The sequence below is a fragment of the Canis lupus genome, chromosome 17, assembly GCF_048164855.1.
Source record: "Canis lupus baileyi chromosome 17, mCanLup2.hap1, whole genome shotgun sequence".
NCBI lineage: Eukaryota > Metazoa > Chordata > Mammalia > Carnivora > Canidae > Canis > Canis lupus.
In genome coordinates this window covers 47,128,911-47,150,577 of record NC_132854.1, presented here as the reverse complement: position 1 = coordinate 47,150,577, position 21,667 = coordinate 47,128,911, and the positions used below count along the sequence as shown (strand labels likewise).

At 36.9% G+C, this 21,667-nt stretch overlaps 1 protein-coding gene and 1 long non-coding RNA gene across 3 annotated transcripts in view; one reads left to right on the top strand and one right to left on the bottom strand.

The window, feature by feature from the left end:
• LOC140608068 (uncharacterized) overlaps window positions 1-21,667 on the bottom strand; it is a 247,623-nt gene that overhangs the window by 116,614 nt on the left and 109,342 nt on the right. Inside the window, exons 5-9 of one of the 2 annotated variants that reach the window (XR_012010030.1) lie at window positions 14,202-15,588; window positions 13,043-13,103; window positions 12,320-12,532; window positions 10,761-10,886; window positions 9,446-9,522 (exon numbers count right to left, since the gene is read on the bottom strand). This is a non-coding gene — a long non-coding RNA (uncharacterized lncRNA). The remainder of the gene's footprint in view (window positions 1-9,445; window positions 9,523-10,760; window positions 10,887-12,319; window positions 12,533-13,042; window positions 13,104-14,201; window positions 15,589-21,667) is intronic. The other variant, XR_012010029.1, reaches the window with a different exon arrangement.
• On the top strand, window positions 17,310-19,328 carry LOC140608067 (actin-related protein 2/3 complex subunit 5). The gene has a single exon (XM_072782872.1). It carries the CDS (start codon window positions 17,525-17,527, stop codon window positions 17,978-17,980), a length of 456 nt encoding a protein of 151 aa, XP_072638973.1. The 5' UTR covers window positions 17,310-17,524; the 3' UTR covers window positions 17,981-19,328.

Below are 21,667 nucleotides of genomic sequence, written 5' to 3'. Positions count from 1 at the left end.
CAGATTCAGCACCCAGATAAGTCATCTCTTCCACAGGGCTGAGTGAGAGGTGGGGAGAGACGTGCTGTGCTACTACAGCTGAAATCTAGCCACATGGAAACATGATATCATGGGAAAGGAGACCGCTTATTTATAGACCCAGCAGGTGTTATTTTTCCTATTTCTAAGATAACAAAAATAAAATTCAGAAATACTGAGCCACTTGACAAAGAGTATATAAGAAGTAAATCCTGGAGCCCGGACATACAGCTTTTTTAATCCAGGAAAATCCATTTGAATGTCTTTTATATACCTGAATGTCATCCATGAATCAGCCTAGAGTATAGGTATAGAGAATTAAATCAGCACCTTTGTACTTAAGATATTTCAGTTAATTCAAGAGTCAGAAATTTTGGATGATTTCATTACAGCATTATCTATGCAATGTTTGATTGAGAATACCAAGGGGATACTGAGACACCCTTGTCAACAACATATTGATGAAAGGCTATGGGTGGCTTCCCAAAGGAGGTCATAAGCTGAGTTGAATTTTGAAGGTTAGGAAGAATGATGAGTGGGTAGAGATTAAAGATAGAAGGTTAGCCTGGAGCTAAGGCCTAGAGATCTGAGAGAGCACAGAACCTTCAACGGTGGCAAGAGGGATGACAATGACTGGAGAACGTAGCACAGGGAGGGAGTGATAAAATACAGGATTATAAGCGCATATAGCAGCATTTAGTCAGAAATGTGCTATGTGTCAAACACAATACTGTGTGCTGAGAACATAGCCAGAACGGGCAAAATAAATGGTGTCTAGACCCTGCAACCACACTGAACATGCTCTGATTGGGGATTGGTTTGTTGCTCCGGAAGTATAAGCAGACAGGGCTTCCTCTGTGCTGGGGTGGCACAGAAATGGGTTCCTAACAAAAGGAAATTCCAACCTGAGAAATGAAGCATGAGTAGGGTTTTACCAGAAGAAAGGTAAAGGAAGAGCGCTCCAAAGAGAGGAAATGGGATGTGCAAAAAACCAAGGGCAAAAAGAACAGGGCATAACTTGTGAACTGAAGAACATTGGAGAATAGAATATGAAGCAAGGGCATATAATCAGTTGAAAAATGATGTTCGAAGAGAAAACATATGTGGTCTATCATCACTTTAGTAAGTGTTAAATTCTATATCCATCACTTCTAAAATCTGTGAGAAATCTCCCTTATCAGGCCAAAGGAACACGAGAAGGGCCAATCACGTGACTATACATATAGCTGTTGGGATGCTGATACATTATCCCAAACTTGACCATGATCTTACAAACTCCTCAAATTTCACGACTCTGCTTTCATCCTACTGACGGTAGGCTTTTAAAAAATTGTCAAAATGCAAATGCCTCTAGGATTCTAACATTTTAACTTTACTGATATTTATAGCAGGGTAAGAATAAACTATCCAATTTTAATGACGTTAGAGTAGACAACATAAAATTTGACATGGAAACCCGGTCTAATTTGTCAGAGCTGACTAAGTTTAATTTTTCTTCAGAAAATAGGGCCAGTAATAGGGCTGTGTACCTAGGTATCACAAATCACATTATAAGCCATAGGACCTCCCACCAAACCTCTGAGTTATAGACTTTTTCAGGTGTTTTTAGCATGCTCTCTTTCAAATCTATGTGGAAAAATAATTTAAGTGAAGCCTAATTTTATATGATTCTTTTTCTATCTCAGAATCGAATTAGAAGTTCACTCGATGGGATGAGCACTTGGTGTTATACTATATGTTGGCAAATTGAATTTAAATAAAAAAAAGAAGTTCTATGCAAACATTTAATATGTACCTATGCATTTTAACACATATAGAACTCCCAAGAGATATTTGAAGAAAAGACAATGTTAGCTTTTCTTTTAATCTTTTTTTTAGCTTTTGTATTTTATCAGAGATTATATGTTGTCTTCCTCTAATGTAAGGTAAAACAAAAATAAAACAAAAGGACAAAGGAAGTAAAACATGCTCTATCAAAAGAAAAATCCTACAGCTTAGAAAAATACCTTAAAAACAACTCTACGCGGTAGAGGAAAACGATTGCAAAGAATGGAATCGTCAGCATTAAGTATTTGCTCTAAATCAGCCTTGCTTAATTTTTAATGATGCTAACAATAGCAGCAAACCAGCCTCTTGTTTGGCTTTGTTTACGTGATGTCGTTATTTCACCATTACTTTGACAAGTAGAGTTCAGAGGGAGTTCACTCAGAGATACCGCATCTTTTTGGAAGATGCAAAGCTGGCACTGGAAGCCACCAGGGACTCTTCTGTTTCACAGTCTGTATATGAACACACTTAGCACAATTTGGAACTTTCTATTTCATGTCCTGCCCCTAGCTATCTTATTTGTTGGAACCTGTGATCAGATTACAGAAAGATTACACTTTAACCTACACTTAATCTAAACTAAAGAGATATCAGAAGCCATGTTAAGAAATTCAATTTTCTTGCTTTTAAGAGTCAGGTGAAGGGCGGGGTTTTATTTTGGTATATATTAAATGTTGCCGAGCAACATCAAAATTGTTTTCAATATAGTTTATACCAGTGAAGGGCAAAAGTAAGTTGTTCCTTCATTTCAAGGGGATACTTTCTATGAAATTCCCTCTGCAGATACCAGCATCTTGATGAGCAAAAGGTCAGGAAGACTTATAACAAAATGTATGTTGGAGAAAATCTTGGGGGAAAAGATATTACTCCTAAAAGGCATTTCAAAGTCGTAGACATTGCAACCCTGTCCTTTTTAATACTGTGGTTACATTTTTTTTTTTTTTTGGTAATAGTAAAGTGCAGCTTGTCATTCTATCCTTTTCAATTATTGTTCTTTCTTTTGCTAGTTGAGGCCAGTAACTGTACAATCCATTCTAAACTCATCTTTAAGAAGAATTTACAGTTGAACAGACCTAGGTTGCACCCTGTGTATTACTTCTAGGCTTCACAAGGGTCTAGATAGTTTCATAGGACTTGCCTGATGCACCATAATGATGAAGTAACACAGAAGGGCTTTGTGACCTTTGTGATTTTTTATTTTTTTAATTACGCGCACAAGTCACTTTTCTTGTGTGGATGACAATGCCACCTTTAACTTGATTTACATATCATTTAAGAATTACTTAGCTCGACATGACCTTTATTAAGAACCTTAGAAAGTAACATACTTTAGAGGATCTTATGTTGTTTTCACTTATGATGAGGTGTTTCAGGTCTTAGAAGAAAACACTGAGTTTGCAGGGGTTTGTTTTGGTTTTTACACAGTGCTTTAAGGAAAAACCAAATAATTCACGTTCCAAATAAAAACAAAGGTAGGAGAAAACTGCCCCTACCCTAAGATGAAATCTTCTCCATTTTAACTGCCAGTATTTTTGTTTCCTTTGAACAAATAATTGAAGTGAAATGTTAACAAAAATGCAATTAACTCTACTATGAATTGTTTTTATGTCTACTCTTAATTTCTTTTTTTTTTACGTGGTATGTTTGTTCCTCACTTTGAACAAGGGGGAGTGATTATATTTCCTTTTTTTAAAAAAGGGAGAGGTATACAAAAGTTCTAAAATACTGTATGGTATAGGATTGGAGTGAGTGCTGGTTTTTCATTTCTTTCTTTCTTTTTTTTTGGGGGGGGAGGCGTTAAGGGGACCAACCCTCTTCTAAATTGACACAGGCAAGACTCTTCTGTTTGGGCTATTGGAAGCCAATTCACGGCTGCATTTCTGGAGTGTATATAAAACTAACATTGTTAGGTAGTTTCACTGGCAGAGGCGCACTCATGCAAAGCAAGATGGATGGGATGTCGGTTTTCTCTATCATGGGATCTCCATTTAGTGACCCAGATGAGGACTGAGAGAACTTGTCACACAAACATGACAGGGCCAGATATGGCTTTAAATGGAGCTCCAAATCTCATATAGATTTGAAGTTGCTGCTAGAGCACAAAATTTGTCATAAAAGACTTGTCAGTACCGAGTTCATTAAGGTAAAGGATGATAGTACTTTATCTGGACACAATTGAGCTCTCCTTTGGCGGCCTGATCTTCAGTCGCAGGAGAGTCGTGTTTTGTTTTGTTTCTTTCCTTAATGACCTTTTAAAATGATTTCATTAAGATTTTCCTGGTGCTTTAATCTTAGCTCAAAAGTTTCTTATAGCTTTCTACCCCCCTTCATCCCGTTTTACTCCTTTTTTTTTTTCTCCTTTGTTAAATTTGTAGGTGTGTTTGTGGTGTCAATTCACAGGCACTGGGTACTTGGCTGAGTCTGGAGGTGAGGTGTTAAACTGCTCAGGGCAGAACTTTAACACTGAAGGTGAAAGACAAGGCTCTTAATCACTTGCACTGTGACTGCCACACTCAAAATTTCATGGCTGCCATGAATTTTCTTTTAGTCAACGTCTAGAGATCAATACAGGTGTTCAGAAACACAAGGCTATCCCAGGTTTAACTGAGATCCTGATGTTATAGATTCACGAAGGATTTAATTCCTGATTGCAGAGAGGTTTCTAGGAAGGTAAGTCTGCTGTTTTATTCTATTTTTTAAAGATTTTATTTATTCATGAGAGACACAGAGAGAGGCAGAGACACAGGCAAAGGGAGAAGCAGGCTCCGTGCAGGGAGCCCAATGCAGAACTCGATCCCAGGACCCTGGGATCACAACCTGAGCTGAAGGCAGACGCTCAACCACTGAGCCACTCATGCGTCCCTATATCTGTGTTATATATATTAAAATATTTGATAGTTATACACAGTATTTGGAAGTATCTTATAGCCATTAACAATCTTTACAGTATAGATGGATGTGTGGTCATTAACAATAAGGTACAATAAGGTTTTGAGTAAAGAAGTTCTATCATCATAGAAGAGTAAGTGATAACACTGGATTTGGCATGGTGCCTTGTCCATAGTAGGTTCTCAATAAATATTTGATGAACTAATGAATAAATAGCACTCATTCCAAGAGTACCCCACCAGAGAACAAACATAGGAAATGTCAATGTTCGCTCTAATACCATGGTTAACCACAAGCACAGAAGGAAACTCAGCCCAATTGAACAAACACAATATACTTAAGACTAAAACACTTGGTAAATTCATAAATCTTGCAGGGGCCCAAAGAATTTCCTAGGAAAAAAATAATGGAAGAGTCACAGAGAAGGTACGACTTAAGATTTGATAGGTTAATAGAATTTACTAAAAGGCAAGATAACTCCATCCGTTAAGCCATATGTCTTGCAGATGAAAACGTTACCTCCTAGTGTTAGGTTCAGTATGGTGAGTGATTGTTAAATATCCTTTTCCTTTATCCTTTTTCCTATATTATTATCTATGCAATATATTACATAAATTTCATGTAGATATATACAAATTCATATATGCCTGATAAAGTTTCACTCAGTCATTGCTGCAATAATGCTGTCTACAAAAACACTGCAAATATCAGTGCCTTAAAAGAGTTTTAAAGGCACTTAAAATAAAACCTTAAAATAAATTAAAACCTTTATTCTCATGCTTATCTGACTATAGGTCAGTTATGGGTAAGTCAACCTAAGCTGAGTTCTGTTGGGTGACTCTTCTTCCAAGTGTGAGTCAACCAGGTGTGGTCCTGTGGTATGGGTTGGTTTCAGACCTACTCTGATTTTCTCTCATCCGTCTTAGCCCAGCAAACCAAATTCTTCTCACGGTGAATGGCAGACAGTCAAGAGGCCAATCCAAAAGCCTTTGCTTCTGTTCTAACCGTTATCATTCCTTTGGCCAAAGTAAGATATGTGTCAATGGTGCATCAAAATGTCCTCCACTCCAGTGCACCACGACAAGCACACACTTCCATGCAAGGAACCATAAGTGTGCCTACATTGCCATATTGAAGAATGAAAAAGAAAGGAACGTTGGGAGTCTTCCTTGGGAAACAATGATGGACTCTGAGCCAGCGACAAGCAAAACAGGTAGTCATTTGGGTAAGAGAAAATGGAGGGTGTAGAGAAATTTGAGACCGAGAAGTAGGTGGAATGTGTTACCCCAGGAAGCACATTTGGGGCACTGCCTGCTTTGGGAGTAGAAACACAGAAGAATTGAAATAAGAAGTCAGAGCCAAGCAAAGAAAACCTGGAATAACAATTAGTTGGGCTCAAGAACAAATCCAGATCTTGAGATTCTTCTTAGAGTGAAATGTGCATCCCTTCTATTAAATTAGTTACCCCTCCCCTGAACATAGTGTCACAAAAAAACTGCTGCTTCTTGCTTTGTAATAAATATAATTTTATTTCATGTGATAAGTAAAGTTCTAAGATGACTGACACCTATTTATAGTCTACACTTTTTGTGTGTGGCAGAAGCTATAGCTTGCATCTAACCAATCAGACATGGTAAATATGAAGGGATTTTAATGGTGTAATTAAAGTCTCTAATCAGTTTAAATTAATCAAAAGGAGATTATTCTATCCTGGGTGGGCCTGTCCTAATCAGGTGACCTCTTTTTATAGAGGATCTAAAACTGGGTCTGAAAGCAAAATACCAGATAGTGTTTCTCTCTCATCTCTGTGTGTGTGTGTGTGTGTGTGTGTGTCTGTGTCTGTGTCTGTGTGTGCGTGCAAGCCCGTGCATGCACATGCATGTATGGGTGTGTTCTGTTGCTGGCTTTGAGGAAGCAATATGCAATGACGTCTACCTCTGCAAATAAATTCTGCCAACATGAAGGAGCATGGAGAGAGACTCCTCCCTAGCGGTGCCTCCAGATGAGAACACGGTCTGCCTGACACCTTGAATGCAGACTTGCTGAGAGCCTGAGCAGAGAACCTAGCTACACTGTACTCCTGGCTCTGAAACTATGACGAAAAACCATGTATTGTTTTATGCCAAAACCTATTTGAATACAATGTAATGAAAGAAAATTATTTTAATATCTGTCAGAAATATTGAGAGGCAGCAACTGAAGGGTTAAATATTGGTGTGTTTCCCCCATCCCATTAACTCAAAGTATCATGTCACCCTTGTCAGATTTCCTGGGAAGCAGATTCTGAGACAAAATGCAGATGCAGGGAGATTATTATAGAGTGTTCTTGGATTCAAAACCTGGGGAAGAAAGGAAGAGATCTAGATGGACAGGGCAGAAGGAGAAGTTGTGTTTAATGTTATCTCTCTCTCTCTCTCTCTCTCTTGCTACTAACATCATTTCACTTTTATTTATTTTTTATTTATTTTATTTGTTTTTATTTAAGTTCGATTTGCCAATATATAGTATAACACCCAGTGCTCACCCCATCAAGTGCCCTCCTCAGGGGCCATCACACAGTTACCCCAACCCCCCGCCCACTTCCCCTTCCACAACCCTTTATTCATGTCCCAGAGTTAGGAGTCTCTCATGGTTTGTCTCCCTCTCTAATATTTCCCACTCAGTCTCCCTCCCCCCCGTTCCCTTAAAAATCCCTTTCACTATTTCTTATATTCCCCACAGAAGTGAAACCATACGATAATTGTTCAGTGTAATCTCAGTAGAAACCTCAGCCGGTCCTGTGGTAGCTCTAAATTGAGGTGACATTTTAGAGACATCCTAAGCTGGGGCCGAGGGTCTCACCCCCACAGAGACGGTTCATTGGATGGTGGCTACACGGGCAAGGGATGCTCCCCAGCAAAAGCCACCAGCTGAGGGCTGACATCTGGCAGCACGTACGGTAGCTGGAGGAGATGACCTTTAGTCCTAAAGGGGACAGGAAGGAGCATAACCACATTTGTGGTATAACATTTCATCTGATCATAGTTTGGGCTAACTGCATTAAGCTAGGAATCAGGAGTGTAAGGTCAATCAGTCATCATTTTCTTACTTTCTAAGACAGGAACAAAGTGACTTTATGTTCCCACTCATCTTTCTTTTGGTTTTCTCCATCTATAGAATGAAGATAACAGGAGCAAGATGCCCCTGATGTCCTCATGGGTATGTTCCTTGTGTTTAAAAAAGAAGAAAAAAAAGCTAAAAATCCTGAAAACTCTACCAGTCTTTGCAACAGGTATAATAAATATGGATTATGCTGAAATTAATAGTTATAAATTGCTATCAAAATAATGTATTTTAAAACAGTAGATTTGGGATGCCTGGGTGGCTTGATGGTTGAGCCTCTGCCTTCAGCTCAAGGCATGATCCCGGGGTCCTGGGATCAAATCCCGCATCAGGTTCCCTGCAGGAAGTCTGCTTCTCCCTCTACCTAGTGTCTGCCTCTCTCTCTGTGTCTCTCATGAATAAATAAATAAATAAAATCTTTAAAATTAAAAAAAATACAGACATAAAATTTCAAAAGGTTGCTATTGGCATAGTCAGTAATAAAGATGTATTGATATGGTAATAAAATAGTTGAGGACTAATGAAAATATAGCAAAGATAACATGTATTATGTCCTTTCTCTACCGCAAGTGCTTTTCAAAACATTAAATATATTTGGCCACTTAATCCTTACAATGTCCTGTGTTGTTGTTATCATTTATCGCCATGGAAGCCAATAAAATTGCTTAGAAATATAAAACTAATAAGTTGTGGGGCCAGTTTAAAATCCTATTTTAGGGAAGCCTGGGTGGCTCAGTGGTTGAGTGTTTGCCTTTGGCTCAGGGCGTGACCGGGATTCCCAGAATCGAGTCCTGCATCAGGCTCCTTGCATGGAGCCTGCTTCTCCTCCGTCTGCCTCTTTCTGTGTGAATGAATAAATAAATAATGAATAAATAAATAAAATCTTTAAAAAAATCCTATTCTAGAGTAAGAGACAAAGACACATAAAATGCACACATAGAATGTATATATTACAAAAGTACCAACATAACATGGTTGGGAAGAATTTAGATTCCAGAATGTGTTAACTTAGTTTCAAATTTCAATTTTTACTTATTTGCTGTGTGACCACAAGCAAGTTTAATCAATTAACCTCAGTTACCTCATTTGTAAAATGAGAATAGCAGCACTTACCTAATTTTTATGTACAAATTAAATGAGATGTAAAACTCTTCGAACAGTGCCTAGCAAACACAAAAGTGCTGAATAAATTCCAGTAATTACTATTTCTTCATGATCTTCCCCAAATTGATTGAGTCAACAGTCTTTGTAGACACCACATAGACAAAATAAATAAATATCACTGTGTGAAAAATTAACCACTTCTAGGGCAATGTTTGCCAACAACTGCTCTTGTGACTTTCAATGTGGGGCCTAGCTCTGAAACCAGGACTGTACCTTTTGAGCATAGAATCTCATATCTATGACATGTTTCTTCTAATAGTCACACTACCTGCTTCCTTGTTGTACTTCAGTTTCAACTGCTCTCATGGATGATGACTGTACAGAAAATAATGAACTTACTGTGCACCAGCATTGCTGTAATCCTCAACAAGTTTATGTGATGTATTATTGTTACCCCCATTTAGCAGGCAGAAAGCTAAGGAAAAAAAATGAGGAAATGACTTACCCAGGAGTAGAAGAAATGGATCTAGACCATAGAAGCTGTTGTGCTCGTCTTAAGGGGTTCACCTCTAACTCACGTTCCTTAAAATGAAGTTTAAAAATTAATTCATTTTTTAAAGCAGTTTTCAGTTTGTAGAAAAATTAAGCAGGAAGTGCACAGCTCCCAAAAACCCCATTTTTCCATCCCCCCCCCCGGCATAGTTTCCCCTATTATTTAGCATCTTGCTTTAATGTGGTACATTTGTTACGATTGATGAATTAATATTGGAACATTATTATTAACCAAGATCCATAGTTTGCAGTAGGGTTTGCTTTTTGTGTTGTACATCCCATGTATTTTGACAACTGTACAATGGTATATACATTGAGCATTATGTGTCATAAAGAATATTTTCACCGCCATACAAATCCCCACAGCTTTATCTGTTTATCCTTTCTTCATTCTTTTCTAACACCTGCCCTGGTCTTTTCGCTGTCTCTGAAGTTATTCCCTTTCCACAAGTTATATAGTTGGAATCATACAGCATGTAGCCTTTTCAGATTTCTTTCTTTCACTTGACAATATACATTTGAAGTTCCTCTGTATCTTTCTATGGCTTGATATCTTATTTCTTTTTTTTTTTTTTGATCTTATTTCTTTTTATCACTGACTAATATCCCATTGTACGGTTATGCCACAAATTATTTACCCATTCACCTATTGAGGGACATCTTGGTTGTTTCCAAATTTGGGCTAATTATGAATACAGCTGCTATATAACATTTCTGTGCAAGTTTTTGAGTGAACATAGGGTTTCCGTTCAATTGAGTAAATACTTAGGAATGTGACTGCTGGATTGTATGGTAAGAGTAATGTTTAGCTTTGTGAATAACTGACAGACTGCCTTCCAATGTGGCCAAACCACTTTGCACACCCAACTACAATGAATGAGAGATCCTGTTGCTTCACATCCTCACCAGCATTTGGTGGTGTTAGTGTTTTGGATTTTAGGCTTTCTAATAGGTGTGTAGTCATTCCTCATTGCTTTAATCTGCAATCCCCTGATGATATATGATGTTAAGTATTCTTTCATATGCTTATTTGCCATCTGTATATCTTCTGGCAAACTGTATGTTCAGACCTTTTGCCATTTTTAGCTGAGTAATTTTGTTTCCTTAGTTTGACTTTTCAAAGTTCTTTTTTTATATTTTGGATAACAGTCCTTTATCGAATGTGTCTTTTGCAAAACTTTTCTCTCAGTGTGTCATCTGTCTTTTCATTCTCTCAACAAGATCTTGTGCAGACCAGAAATTTTTAATCGTGATGAAGTCCAACTTACCATTGTTTTCTTTCGTGGATCCTGCTTTTAATGTTGTATTTAAAAAGTCATCACCCAATCCAAGGTCTTGCAGGTTTTCTCCTGTGCTATCTTCCTGATTCATAGTTTTGCATTTTACATTTAGGTCTGTGAACCAACTGAGTTAATATTTGTGAAAAATCTAATGTCTAATTCATTTTTTTGCATGCAGATGCTCAGCTATTCTAGTACATTTGTTGAAAAGACTATTATTTCCCCATTAAATCTCCTTTGATCCTTTCAAACTGAATTTTTAATCATACATATAGACCGTAATTTAAGCTAAACCATATAGAAAATAGTCTTTAAATTTAGTGGATGTCCATCTAGCTGCTATATATGATACATAACAGATATAATTTAATTTCTATAGATTTTTTAAATGTGGGGGAAAGTACAAATGCTTCAATATATAGTACTGTGGCAATTAGCCATGTGGAAGAAGCAATGTACGTCTCTATCCCAAAGACTGGAATAAATCCTGGAAATATTAATTAGATGTGATTTTTTAATAATCGGGATGAAGCCCAATAAACCTACTTTAATTAAGAAAAATATATTACACTTTTAAATAATTATTACTCCATATTTATGGCATATTTGTCCAATATTTATTAAGATCCTATGGTGTGTAAGTTGCTCTGCTAAAAAGGCAGGTGGGAAGTGATAAATTTTTTTTTAAAAAGGAAATAGAGTCTGTTTTCCCATAAAGTTTTATAAGCTGGTGAGGAAAACAAACATTGATTTAAAACCATACAAATAAAAAAAAATAAAAAAAAATAAAGCCATACAAATACATCTTTGTGGTACATAGTTTAAAAAGTATCAACAGGGAATGCCAAATACAGCTTTCTTCATTTTTCTGTGATCAGATGTATTTTTCCATCAAATCTCCATTCTTTCCTTTTTTTCCCATTCTTTCCACTGTAGAAAAATGAACTACTTATATGTAGATAAATCCAATTATTTATTTATCCGTTTTTTTTTTTCTTCAATGAATTTCAAGGCCTTTGGTCCTACTTTCTCCTTTCCTTAGAGGAGATTCTAATATAGGGGCACAGGAAAGCTGCATTTTACCCTTTGGGAATCAACCATCACCTTTATTCTTATATTCTCCCACCAGTCCTGGTATCCCCTGAGCTCTAGCCACGTCCCCACTCAAGCCCCAGCTTGGTGTTCTCTTTACTATCCTCTGCTGACATCCTTGAAGTCCATCAGCTCACTTGTGAGCTCCAAGAGAACAGTGGGACAAAGTGAAGGAAGCCAACAACAACTATATATATATATATATATATATATATAACAACTTGCTTAACCCTCATTATATTGCTCTGTTAAAAGCCCAGAAAGTTAAGAAGAGAGGCTAGACACATGTAGCAGAGGAACCTGTTCTTCAACGAGGAATCAAGAAAGGCTTCCTCAAGAAATTTGTGCTTGAAGTGGGATCTGAAGAATAAGTGTTATCCAGACCCATATATCCAGGATGGGGTTATATGTGAGCAAGCTGAGTCTAGATCAAATTAGTCTTTTGGCCTCCTTACCTCTTCATCAATAACTAATCTGTTGTATATGATTGATTAATCAGTGCTCGGTTCCAGCTTTCACATGTTGACAAATATATTTTGGAAGTGCTCTCTTATGGAAGGTTCATACAGGTCTTTTTCAAAGCACAACATTTAATCTCCAAATTATAGATGTTCTTTCTGAAAGCATTATTCAAAAGCATCGGTTTATGAGCTTTTTGATTGTATACCCTGTAAACCAGAAAAAAGCAACACTTGAGCATCACCCAATGATGGTTTTCTACTTTATTGGTGTAAAGTTGCCCAAAAAGGACCCGTAGTTAAAATACAAGCAATTTATCAACATCCGAGCACATTAGCTGGATTGGTAAATAAATATCTTTGACTGCTCTTGCATAATAGCAACCAACATATAGATTCATCAGTGGTAGTTCATGCTTTTCCTAACCCTAGTGAACTATTTTGACATTGAGAACTGATTTTTACCTTAAAAACATATTAACTATACTGTCTTTTGTTCAAGTCAATGGCTTAAAAAAAAAAACTTCCTTTTAAAGCATCCTACTGAATAGTTCTTAGGAAATTGATGCTTTACTATGCTGTCTTAGTAATCATGACTAGAAAGAGTTAAGAAAACTTAGAGAAAACACAAAGTTTTATTCCAAGGAAGAATCTGTACACTGAAAGACTAGCATTTTTTTAAAGTATAAAAATAAATAATCCTCTGTAACTCTTAATTACCTTATTTTTGAATTTAACACTTTCCTTGGTGTCCTCATTCCTGCTAAAGTCTCTTCAGAAGCTGAAATATAATTAATGGTCTTATTCATGCATTTCATATGTTTTCATTGTGCAAATAAAGCCCTAAAGTTCCTAATTAGATGAATATGATCTTTCCAAGTGGTGCATTTGGAATGGCTCTTCTGTTTGCAATGGCATTATAATTCCTAATGATAATAGTAGCCATAATCACCATATTACTCAATACCACCATGTAACTCTTTTTAGTAACATCAAATAATCTAACTTTTCCAATTTTCTTTCTACATAAAAACATTTATATTTTTACTGCCAACCATATTAGACCATGTATTTGAAACATTGCTTTTCTAGGACTGATGCCTGCATGTCATTATCATCTTGTGTCCTTGTCCCTAATAAATGTTTCCCTGTGGGGACCACATGGCACTCAAAGCTGCCTGCAGTCTTTCCAGGAGGCAAATAATTAGCCACAGAAATAATTCATTTCCAGAGGGAATTCAAATTAGCCACATTCTTATGTGTCTCTCTATGAATTTCATATCAGCTAAGTCAAATTGCTTCGGTTTGGACTTAATTCCGAGTTTCTTTTACTGGTGGACGGGAGAGCTTTAGGCAAAAAGGATGGTCTTAATCTGGGATCAGATAGATCCATGATTTTGTTTTAAAAACTGTCAAAGTACAAACTGATAGTTACCAAGGGGAGGTGGGGGAGGAGGGGTGAAACAGGTGATGGGGATTAAGGAGGGCACTTGTGATGAGCACCAGGTGTAGGGACATATGGAAGTGTTGAATCACTATATTGTACACCTGTAACTAATGTTACGCTGCATGTGGCTAACTGGAATTTAAATACAAACTTTAAAAAATTAAGTAAGCTACTTATCTTGGACTTTTAATGAGATTGGGCTTTTAAAGACAATCTGCCCATTCATTAACTTCTGGGCCCATTATGTATATAATTATATTTACAAGTAGTCAAATTAAATATAGAAATATGGAAATATAAATAAACTCTCATGTGAGTTGATGTTTGCCTCTTTTATCCTTGGAATAATTTGGTATCTAAATCTGTTTCTTTTGCCCACTTTAGAAAGTTCTGTATTTTTTACATCAATTTGACTGGCTACATTGATCTTACCTTTTGTACAGCCACTGCCTATGAGAGGAAGTATTTTAGCCTTCTATGATGCTCCTTCTGAAGGTGGCAGATTGATATTTATTACGATTTTACTAGATTTGCAGTGCTTTGTCCAATCTTCAAGAACCCACTGGTTTCCTTTTTCTTTCTTTCTTCTCTTTAAACTGTTCTTTTTCTAATTCATTGATTAAATTGTCCTATCTTTTGCTGTCTGTACACCACACACTCTTTACCACCTTGAGTTCTATTCCTGCCATTGAGCCTTCAGTTGCTTTGGATCTTATATCATGAACCTTTTTCTTTGCATCACTAGCTTCTTTGCTGAGGGAATACACTCTTTATGATGTATTCTGATGCCTTGTGTCTTTCTGAAGCTTTCTCTCTCTCCTTCTGTGTTGTAGGAGAAATTATTTATCTAACCCACAAGAAAATCTATTTTTTTGGATAGGAAACGGCTAACTTCTGTGTAGTTCCACAAAGAAGACAGTTCTCATCGAGAAACTAAGAAAATCCTTTATTTATATGTTCTCTGTTTCTTTAAATCAAAGTAGCCATATATCAAAGGCCTACGGCTGGCAGAGAACAAGAGAAACACTCTCTCAGCACTTTTATCTTTAACTCGTTACTGTCCATTAAATATACGTTATATAATTATAATGTAATCTATAACACGATGGATGAGCACTACATGAGAATAATGTAAATTAAGCTGAACTTGATGCAAATAAGGTAGTGGACCTCAAATTCAATGTTTTCTGTTTTACTTTCATTAACATTCTTTTGGTTTTATTTCAATGAATTTTATCTCCTCTCTCTGTGTGTGTGTGTGTGTGCGTGTCTCATTCTCTCTTTCTCTTAGATAAACTTGCAGGCAAAATAATGCTAAGATCCTTGATAACCACCAAGGAAGTTTAATTAAAAGAAAACTTCAGGGAGATAGGTGCGATTTCCACACAAGGAATGGATTTCTGTCAAGTGAACAAGTCTCTATGATCAAAATGTCTTATTACCTGTCTTCTTTCTCCTCTCACTATTTCCCCCACACCATCTCTCTCTCTTTCTCCTCTTAAGTGTGGGAGTCATTAGTGTTCTTCACAATACCTACAATGTTCATTCTTGTAGGCACATGCAGAGTAGAATGTCTTGTTTCCATGTTCTTTGAAGTTTGCAGTGGCCATTAGACCTGCTTTGGCCAGGTTTAACTTCTGTACATACTTTAAAGAGCCAATGGGATAATTTGCCACATAATCTCTTTCTCTGTTAGTGCAACAGGGAACAGAAACATTCAAAATGGTAGCTTTTTCATGGGCTCTGGCTATGGAGTGGTGATGATGACTTTGAGCAAAGGTTCCAATTGAACTTCAATGGGTAACAATCAAGATAAACCCTAAAAGAAGGAAGTTAAAACAGCACATAATGCAAACAGCAGAGATAATCATCATCAATAATAGATTATGTAACTTTTGTATTCACATAATCTGTGTGAATAGTATGTATATTTATAGCACAAAAATATATTCATACCATATATATATATATATATATATCCCATATAAAGAATAATAACATAATGTCAAAATGGCCTGCTCTTCTGTGTACAAAGAAGATCATTTCAAAGAAGTAAATAGTCTTCTATTATGTAACATTAATAAAGTAAGGTCTTCCATCGTATGACTATATTCTCATATATTTTAATTATTATTTATTGTTGGTTTTTGTTTAAGCCTATTTGGTCATTTTTAAACATTGTGATAATAAACACATTTTTATAAGTATTCTAGCTTCAAAATATTTGCACAAAGCATAATTATTTTCTCTGAGGATAAATTTCTACCTGTAGAGTTTCTGAGTCAATACATATGCAAAATGGTGTTTTCTTATATGTAAAAATAACATTTTTGAAATCCAAAAATTTGTCCTTTTACTAACTACATGAGGTTTTAAGATTTCCTACAATCTTACTAAAAACAGAAACTGGGGTGCTTTGGTGGCTCAGTCGGTTAAGCATCTGCCTTTGCCTCGTCATGATCTTAGGTTCCTGGGATCAAGCCCCACATGGGGCTCCCTGCTCAATGGGGAGCCTGCTTCTCCCTCTCACTCTGCTGCTCCCTTTGCTTGTGCACACTTGTTCTCTCTCTGTCAAATAAATAAATAAAATCTTAAAAAAAAAAAAAACAGAAACAAAAACCCAAATCTTTCTTAGCTGTTACTAGTTTTACTAATGAAAATAGTTTTAGAGTCTTGAATTTATTTTTATTTATTTAAATACTGGTTTGGTATATGCAGTTTTACATTTTTATTTTTCTTTTGTCTGCTAGGTGTGATACAACTATATGCATCATTTTCTGGGGGTAAGCTAGTAAAAATAAAACTTTCTTCCACTGAGAGAGTAAATATTGAACTATTCTGGAAGTGAAGATACTTAGTCATACAATCTGTATGCTGATACAATACACACAGTCAACTTCTCCCTTTAGGCTATAAAATTAAGATACAATATAAATTGTGTTTTCACTAAGATATCTTTTAACTGTCTCCAAGAGATTTTCTGAAGACAAAACTGGTTTGCATTTTTATGATTGTTGGTAAAATAGTATCACATTTTTATTTGATCAAAACTAGCATTGAATTTATCAAAGCAAACTGAATTTGTTTGAACTCTTCATGACAAATTTGATTTGTTTTAATTTTTTATAATTGAATTTTAGTAATGTTGAACTATTTTCTCTCTAGAGAACAGAACCATGACTACAAAACTCCAACAGTGTCATTTAATAATCTGAAAAGCAGCTCATTTTCACTATACCAGTAGGTACAGGATCAAATGAGTTATCTGAATGACGGATTTTTGACAATGATTGTTAGAGTTCTAGGTGATAATTGTCTGACTCCTTTTCTACCTGTGGATACAATCAGAAATAGAAAATGTGAGTTTGAGAAAAATAAAAAGAAAATTGAGGTAAATTTAGGTAATTGCAAATCTGTTTCAAGCAAGATACATGAAACAAAGGCATAGATCATCAAAACCTTAGTGTACTTCCTGCCGCGAGCCCGCGCCTGCGCACTGCGCCCGGCGCGCCGTCCCTCGCGCGCGCGCCCGGGAGGAGCGGGGGCGGCGTGGGCGGCGGGCGGAGAGCATGTCGCCGAGGAGGAAGGAGCGCCGCCAGCGCGCAGGCCCAGAAGCGTCCGAGCCGCGGCTGCCGGCGACGCCCCAGAGCGGAAGAGGGAAGTGAAGGCGCCCGGGCTGCGGGTTCCTGGTGGGCTGCGCTTCCCGAGGGCGAGGCAGCACCGAGAGGAGGCTTAGGCCGCCGGTCCGGCTCGCGATGTCGAAGAACACGGTGTCGTCGGCCCGGTTCCGGAAGGTGGACGTGGATGAGTACGACGAGAACAAGTTCGTGGACGAGGAGGACGGGGGCGACGGGCAGGCCGGGCCCGACGAAGGCGAGGTGGACTCCTGCCTGCGGCAAGGAAACATGACAGCCGCCCTACAGGCAGCTCTGAAAAATCCCCCTATCAACACCAAGAGTCAGGCCGTGAAGGATCGAGCGGGCAGTATTGTCTTGAAGGTGCTCATCTCTTTTAAAGCTAATGATATCGAGAAGGCAGTTCAGTCCCTGGACAAAAATGGTGTGGATCTCCTCATGAAATATATTTATAAAGGCTTCGAGAGCCCCTCTGACAACAGCAGTGCTGTGTTACTGCAATGGCATGAAAAGGCACTTGCTGCAGGAGGAGTAGGCTCCATTGTCCGAGTCTTGACTGCGAGGAAGACTGTGTAGTCCAGCAGGAACTGGATATCCTGTGGGTGTGGGAGTCGCTGGTACAAAGACCAAAACAACCAAATGCCACCGCTGCCCTTTGGGTAGCATCTGTTTCTCTCAGCTTTGCCTTCTTGCTTCCTTTTTCATATCAGTAAAGAACAATTACATATCAGTTTTCCTTTTGTGAAAATTGGAATAACACAGAGGAAATATTTATGAACAGGAATGTTTCATGCTTTCAAAACGATTTCAGTGTATACTTGTCTGTATATAGTATAATTTGCCTTCCAAGTTTAATTGTGCAATTCTAACCCCTATTGGCTGGTGGGGTTTTGTTTTGTTTTTGCGTTTTTGTTTTTGTTTTTGCTGTTTTGTTTTGTTTTTGACTAATAGTGAGAAATTTGATCAGAGTTTGAGGCCAGTTTCCTTACTCATTGCTAGCCAGGAAATGATCTTTATAAAAAAATAATGTTTGCGAAACTGGCAGCCATTAACATTGCAAAACTGGACCATAATTCCCTTATTTAAGCAAAATGTGTTTCCAGAACAAGCGGTGAATGAACACCACTACCAAGTTCCAGCTTTGTTTCTGCTTACCTCCAGATCATGTGAGCTTAAGTACGCTTCTTCCTCTTTGCATCCAATAATCATGGCCTCTTGATTTCTTTGTGGTCTCCAGGGTCCAGAGCAAGGAGTCTTGCTCTACAAAAATATATCTATGAAATGCCAGAGCCTCTTTGACATGAGCATAAAACTTCGTTCTAATAATATGGCCCTCTTTGGGAAAATTACTCCAAATGAGAAAAGATGTGGAAACAGTGATGAAGTTCAAATTCTGGGCAGCCTCTGAATGAAATGCTATTTTCTTTAGAAACAGAATAGCTGCCTTAGACATTATGAGGCATATAACTAGTATTTCATATGCCCTATAAATGTCTTCAGTGTTCTTCAGGGTAATTAGGATCTTAAGAGATTTGGTTCAGATCCAGACACATACACATTCTGTATTTTAGCTCAGTGGTTTTTAAAAAAAGGAAGATGCCACACAGCAAAAAGTGTTTACTTTGTTAGACAAACCAAATCGGTTCTCACAAAATGACCGGTGCTTATAAAAAGTTATTACTCAGTAACTCCAAAACCACCTGAATGCATAGGACCAAGAGGGAAATCAGCCTGTGTTTAGTATTTACATTGGACACCGGTTTCATAATCACTGTCTTATGTGAAAACTGGTGGAGAAAATTCTATAACCTCTTTGCTGTTTTTGATACCTGCTTTTTGTTTTGTTTTGTAAAAATGATAAAGTTCTGAAAATAAAATGTCAGTGTTGAATAAAAAAAAAAAAAAAAAAAAAAAAAAAAAAAAACCTTAGTGTAAATCATGAGTAAAAGAAAAAGGGAGACTCTCCTACAATATGAAATATAGCCAGATCTTCAATCTGTACCTTGGTCAAAAGATCACAGTCCAGAAATAAAAATTAATTTCAAGAATAATTATTTGCTTGAATCAGTCAAATTCCATAAACGGCATTTTCTTTCCTGATCACCTTCGTTATACAGCACAGCAGCTACGCTAACACATCTGTCATACATAACATCACTACCCTAGCCCTAGTCCAGCACTTTTCTTTGGCATTCTTCATTTCGTTTTCTGTTGATTCTGACTACAACACAAGAAACAATGTCTCTTCAGGAAGGATCTGCCTCAAAATTAAGGCAGGAGAAGAAATTGATTGGACCAAACTAGAATCTTCTCTGGCAGATGGATCACAGAGGTCATATTGTGATTATTCCAGATGAATTGATAGGTCTTTAGTTGAGAAAGTGATATTGCTACTTAATACCCAAGGAAATCTCCCAATATTGTTACATAGAAAAGTGAGGTAAATATTTTGCATGCTACCTGAGAGTCCAAAATGGACTTTATACCAAAGGGCAATGAATCAGATTGAGAATATGAGGGCAAATAATTTCTTTAGAGTAATAACGAATTCTTAAGCAAACCAGAAATAGCCAGCCATTTTAGGGCAGTAAGTGTCATCATTTGTGTTCATTGCCTTATTAACTTTTATATTTTGAAGCATCTATGTGAGAATATGTGAAAATTAAAATAATTATCTAAGAAAAATAACTAATAAGTAGGGAAAATGTCATCATAGGTGTACTAGTCAGAAATGAATAAACTGTGCTGAAGTAGCAAGAAACTTGCAGCTCTTAATAAACTAACTTAAGTTTATCTCTTACACAGAACCTATCACAGTCTGGGCATCTGGTCTCCATGCACTAACTCAGAGATCCAGGATGCTTCAGTTGTAGCTGAATCACCTCCACAAAACTCAGAGAAGGGGAATCTGAAGGGCATTTCCTTTCTTCATCATGGTCACGAGATACATTTTTTCTGCTCACATTGCATTAACAAAAGCTGATTATTTGGTCTCATCTAAACTCAAGAAGGGGAAAAAAAAACTCAAGAAGGAGAAAATTATAGTTTTCCATGTGTAAAACACAGATAAATATAAGATAATTCATGATAAATATCCAACACAGTGTCTGTCAAAATGCAAATATCTTGGTAATTATAATGAGGATATATGCATTTAAAAAATCTAATTTCTCTGAAATATATATATATATATATATATATATATAATTATTGGAATTCTATGCTAAAATATCAATAGTGATTTCCGGATGCAGTGATTGTTTTTTACTTCTTTTATCTTTGAGCGATTTTGGCACAGTATATAACTTCTATACACAGAGCAGTTGGAATGTGTATATAATTACTTTTATATAAATGCATATATATGTATATATAGAATGAAATCTTTTTATTTTCCTCTCTATGTTTAATTTATTAAATATGAATGTGAACAAATGCTTCTGAATACTTTTTTTATTTATTCTGGAAAAGTGCCTCTCAAATATATAGTGGTCTCCAAAATTTATAATTTTGGCAAGTAATGTCCTACTTAATTCATTGATTTGTTTGGTTAATATTTATAAATATCCTCTTTGTACCAGGCACTATTCTAATACTGAGTATTCAAGATGGGAGGGGGGATTAGGAGTCCCCATAGAATTTACATTCTAGTGAAAGAAGGATATAAAATAGACTAGAAAAAAATCAGCATATAGGATGCTAAAAGTGCTAATGAAAGAAATAAAACAGGTAACAGATAAAACTGCAGAAGTGGTAGAAGGAAGGAATTCAATGTTAAATAGTATGAAAAGGGAAGATCTCTTCATCAAGTTGATTTCTGAGTAAAGAATTTAACATTACAAGAAAGTCAGGCTATGTGGATATCTGTGGAGAGAGCATTCCAGACAGAAAGACCAACAAGAAAAAAAATGACCTGAGGCAGAACATAGGTAAATGTTGCAGGAATAGGAATGAGGCCAATAAAGACAGAGAAGAAAAAGCCAGGGAAAGTCACAGAGTTAGAGGTCAAGGAGGTCAGGCATGTGGCAGTATATTCTCTGGGATCTTGTAAGCCATGACAATGAGTTTGGCTTTTTGAATTGGGAAGTCCTAGGAGAATTGTAAGCAAAAGAAGAGATCATATATATTCTGGATCACTCTGGCTGCTGTGTGCAAACCTATGTTCAAGAGAGCCAAGGGCAAAAAAAGAAAAAAAAAAAAGAGGGCCAAGGGCAGAAGCAGGGAGGTCAGTTGGGAGGAAGAATCGAGATAAGAGATGATGCT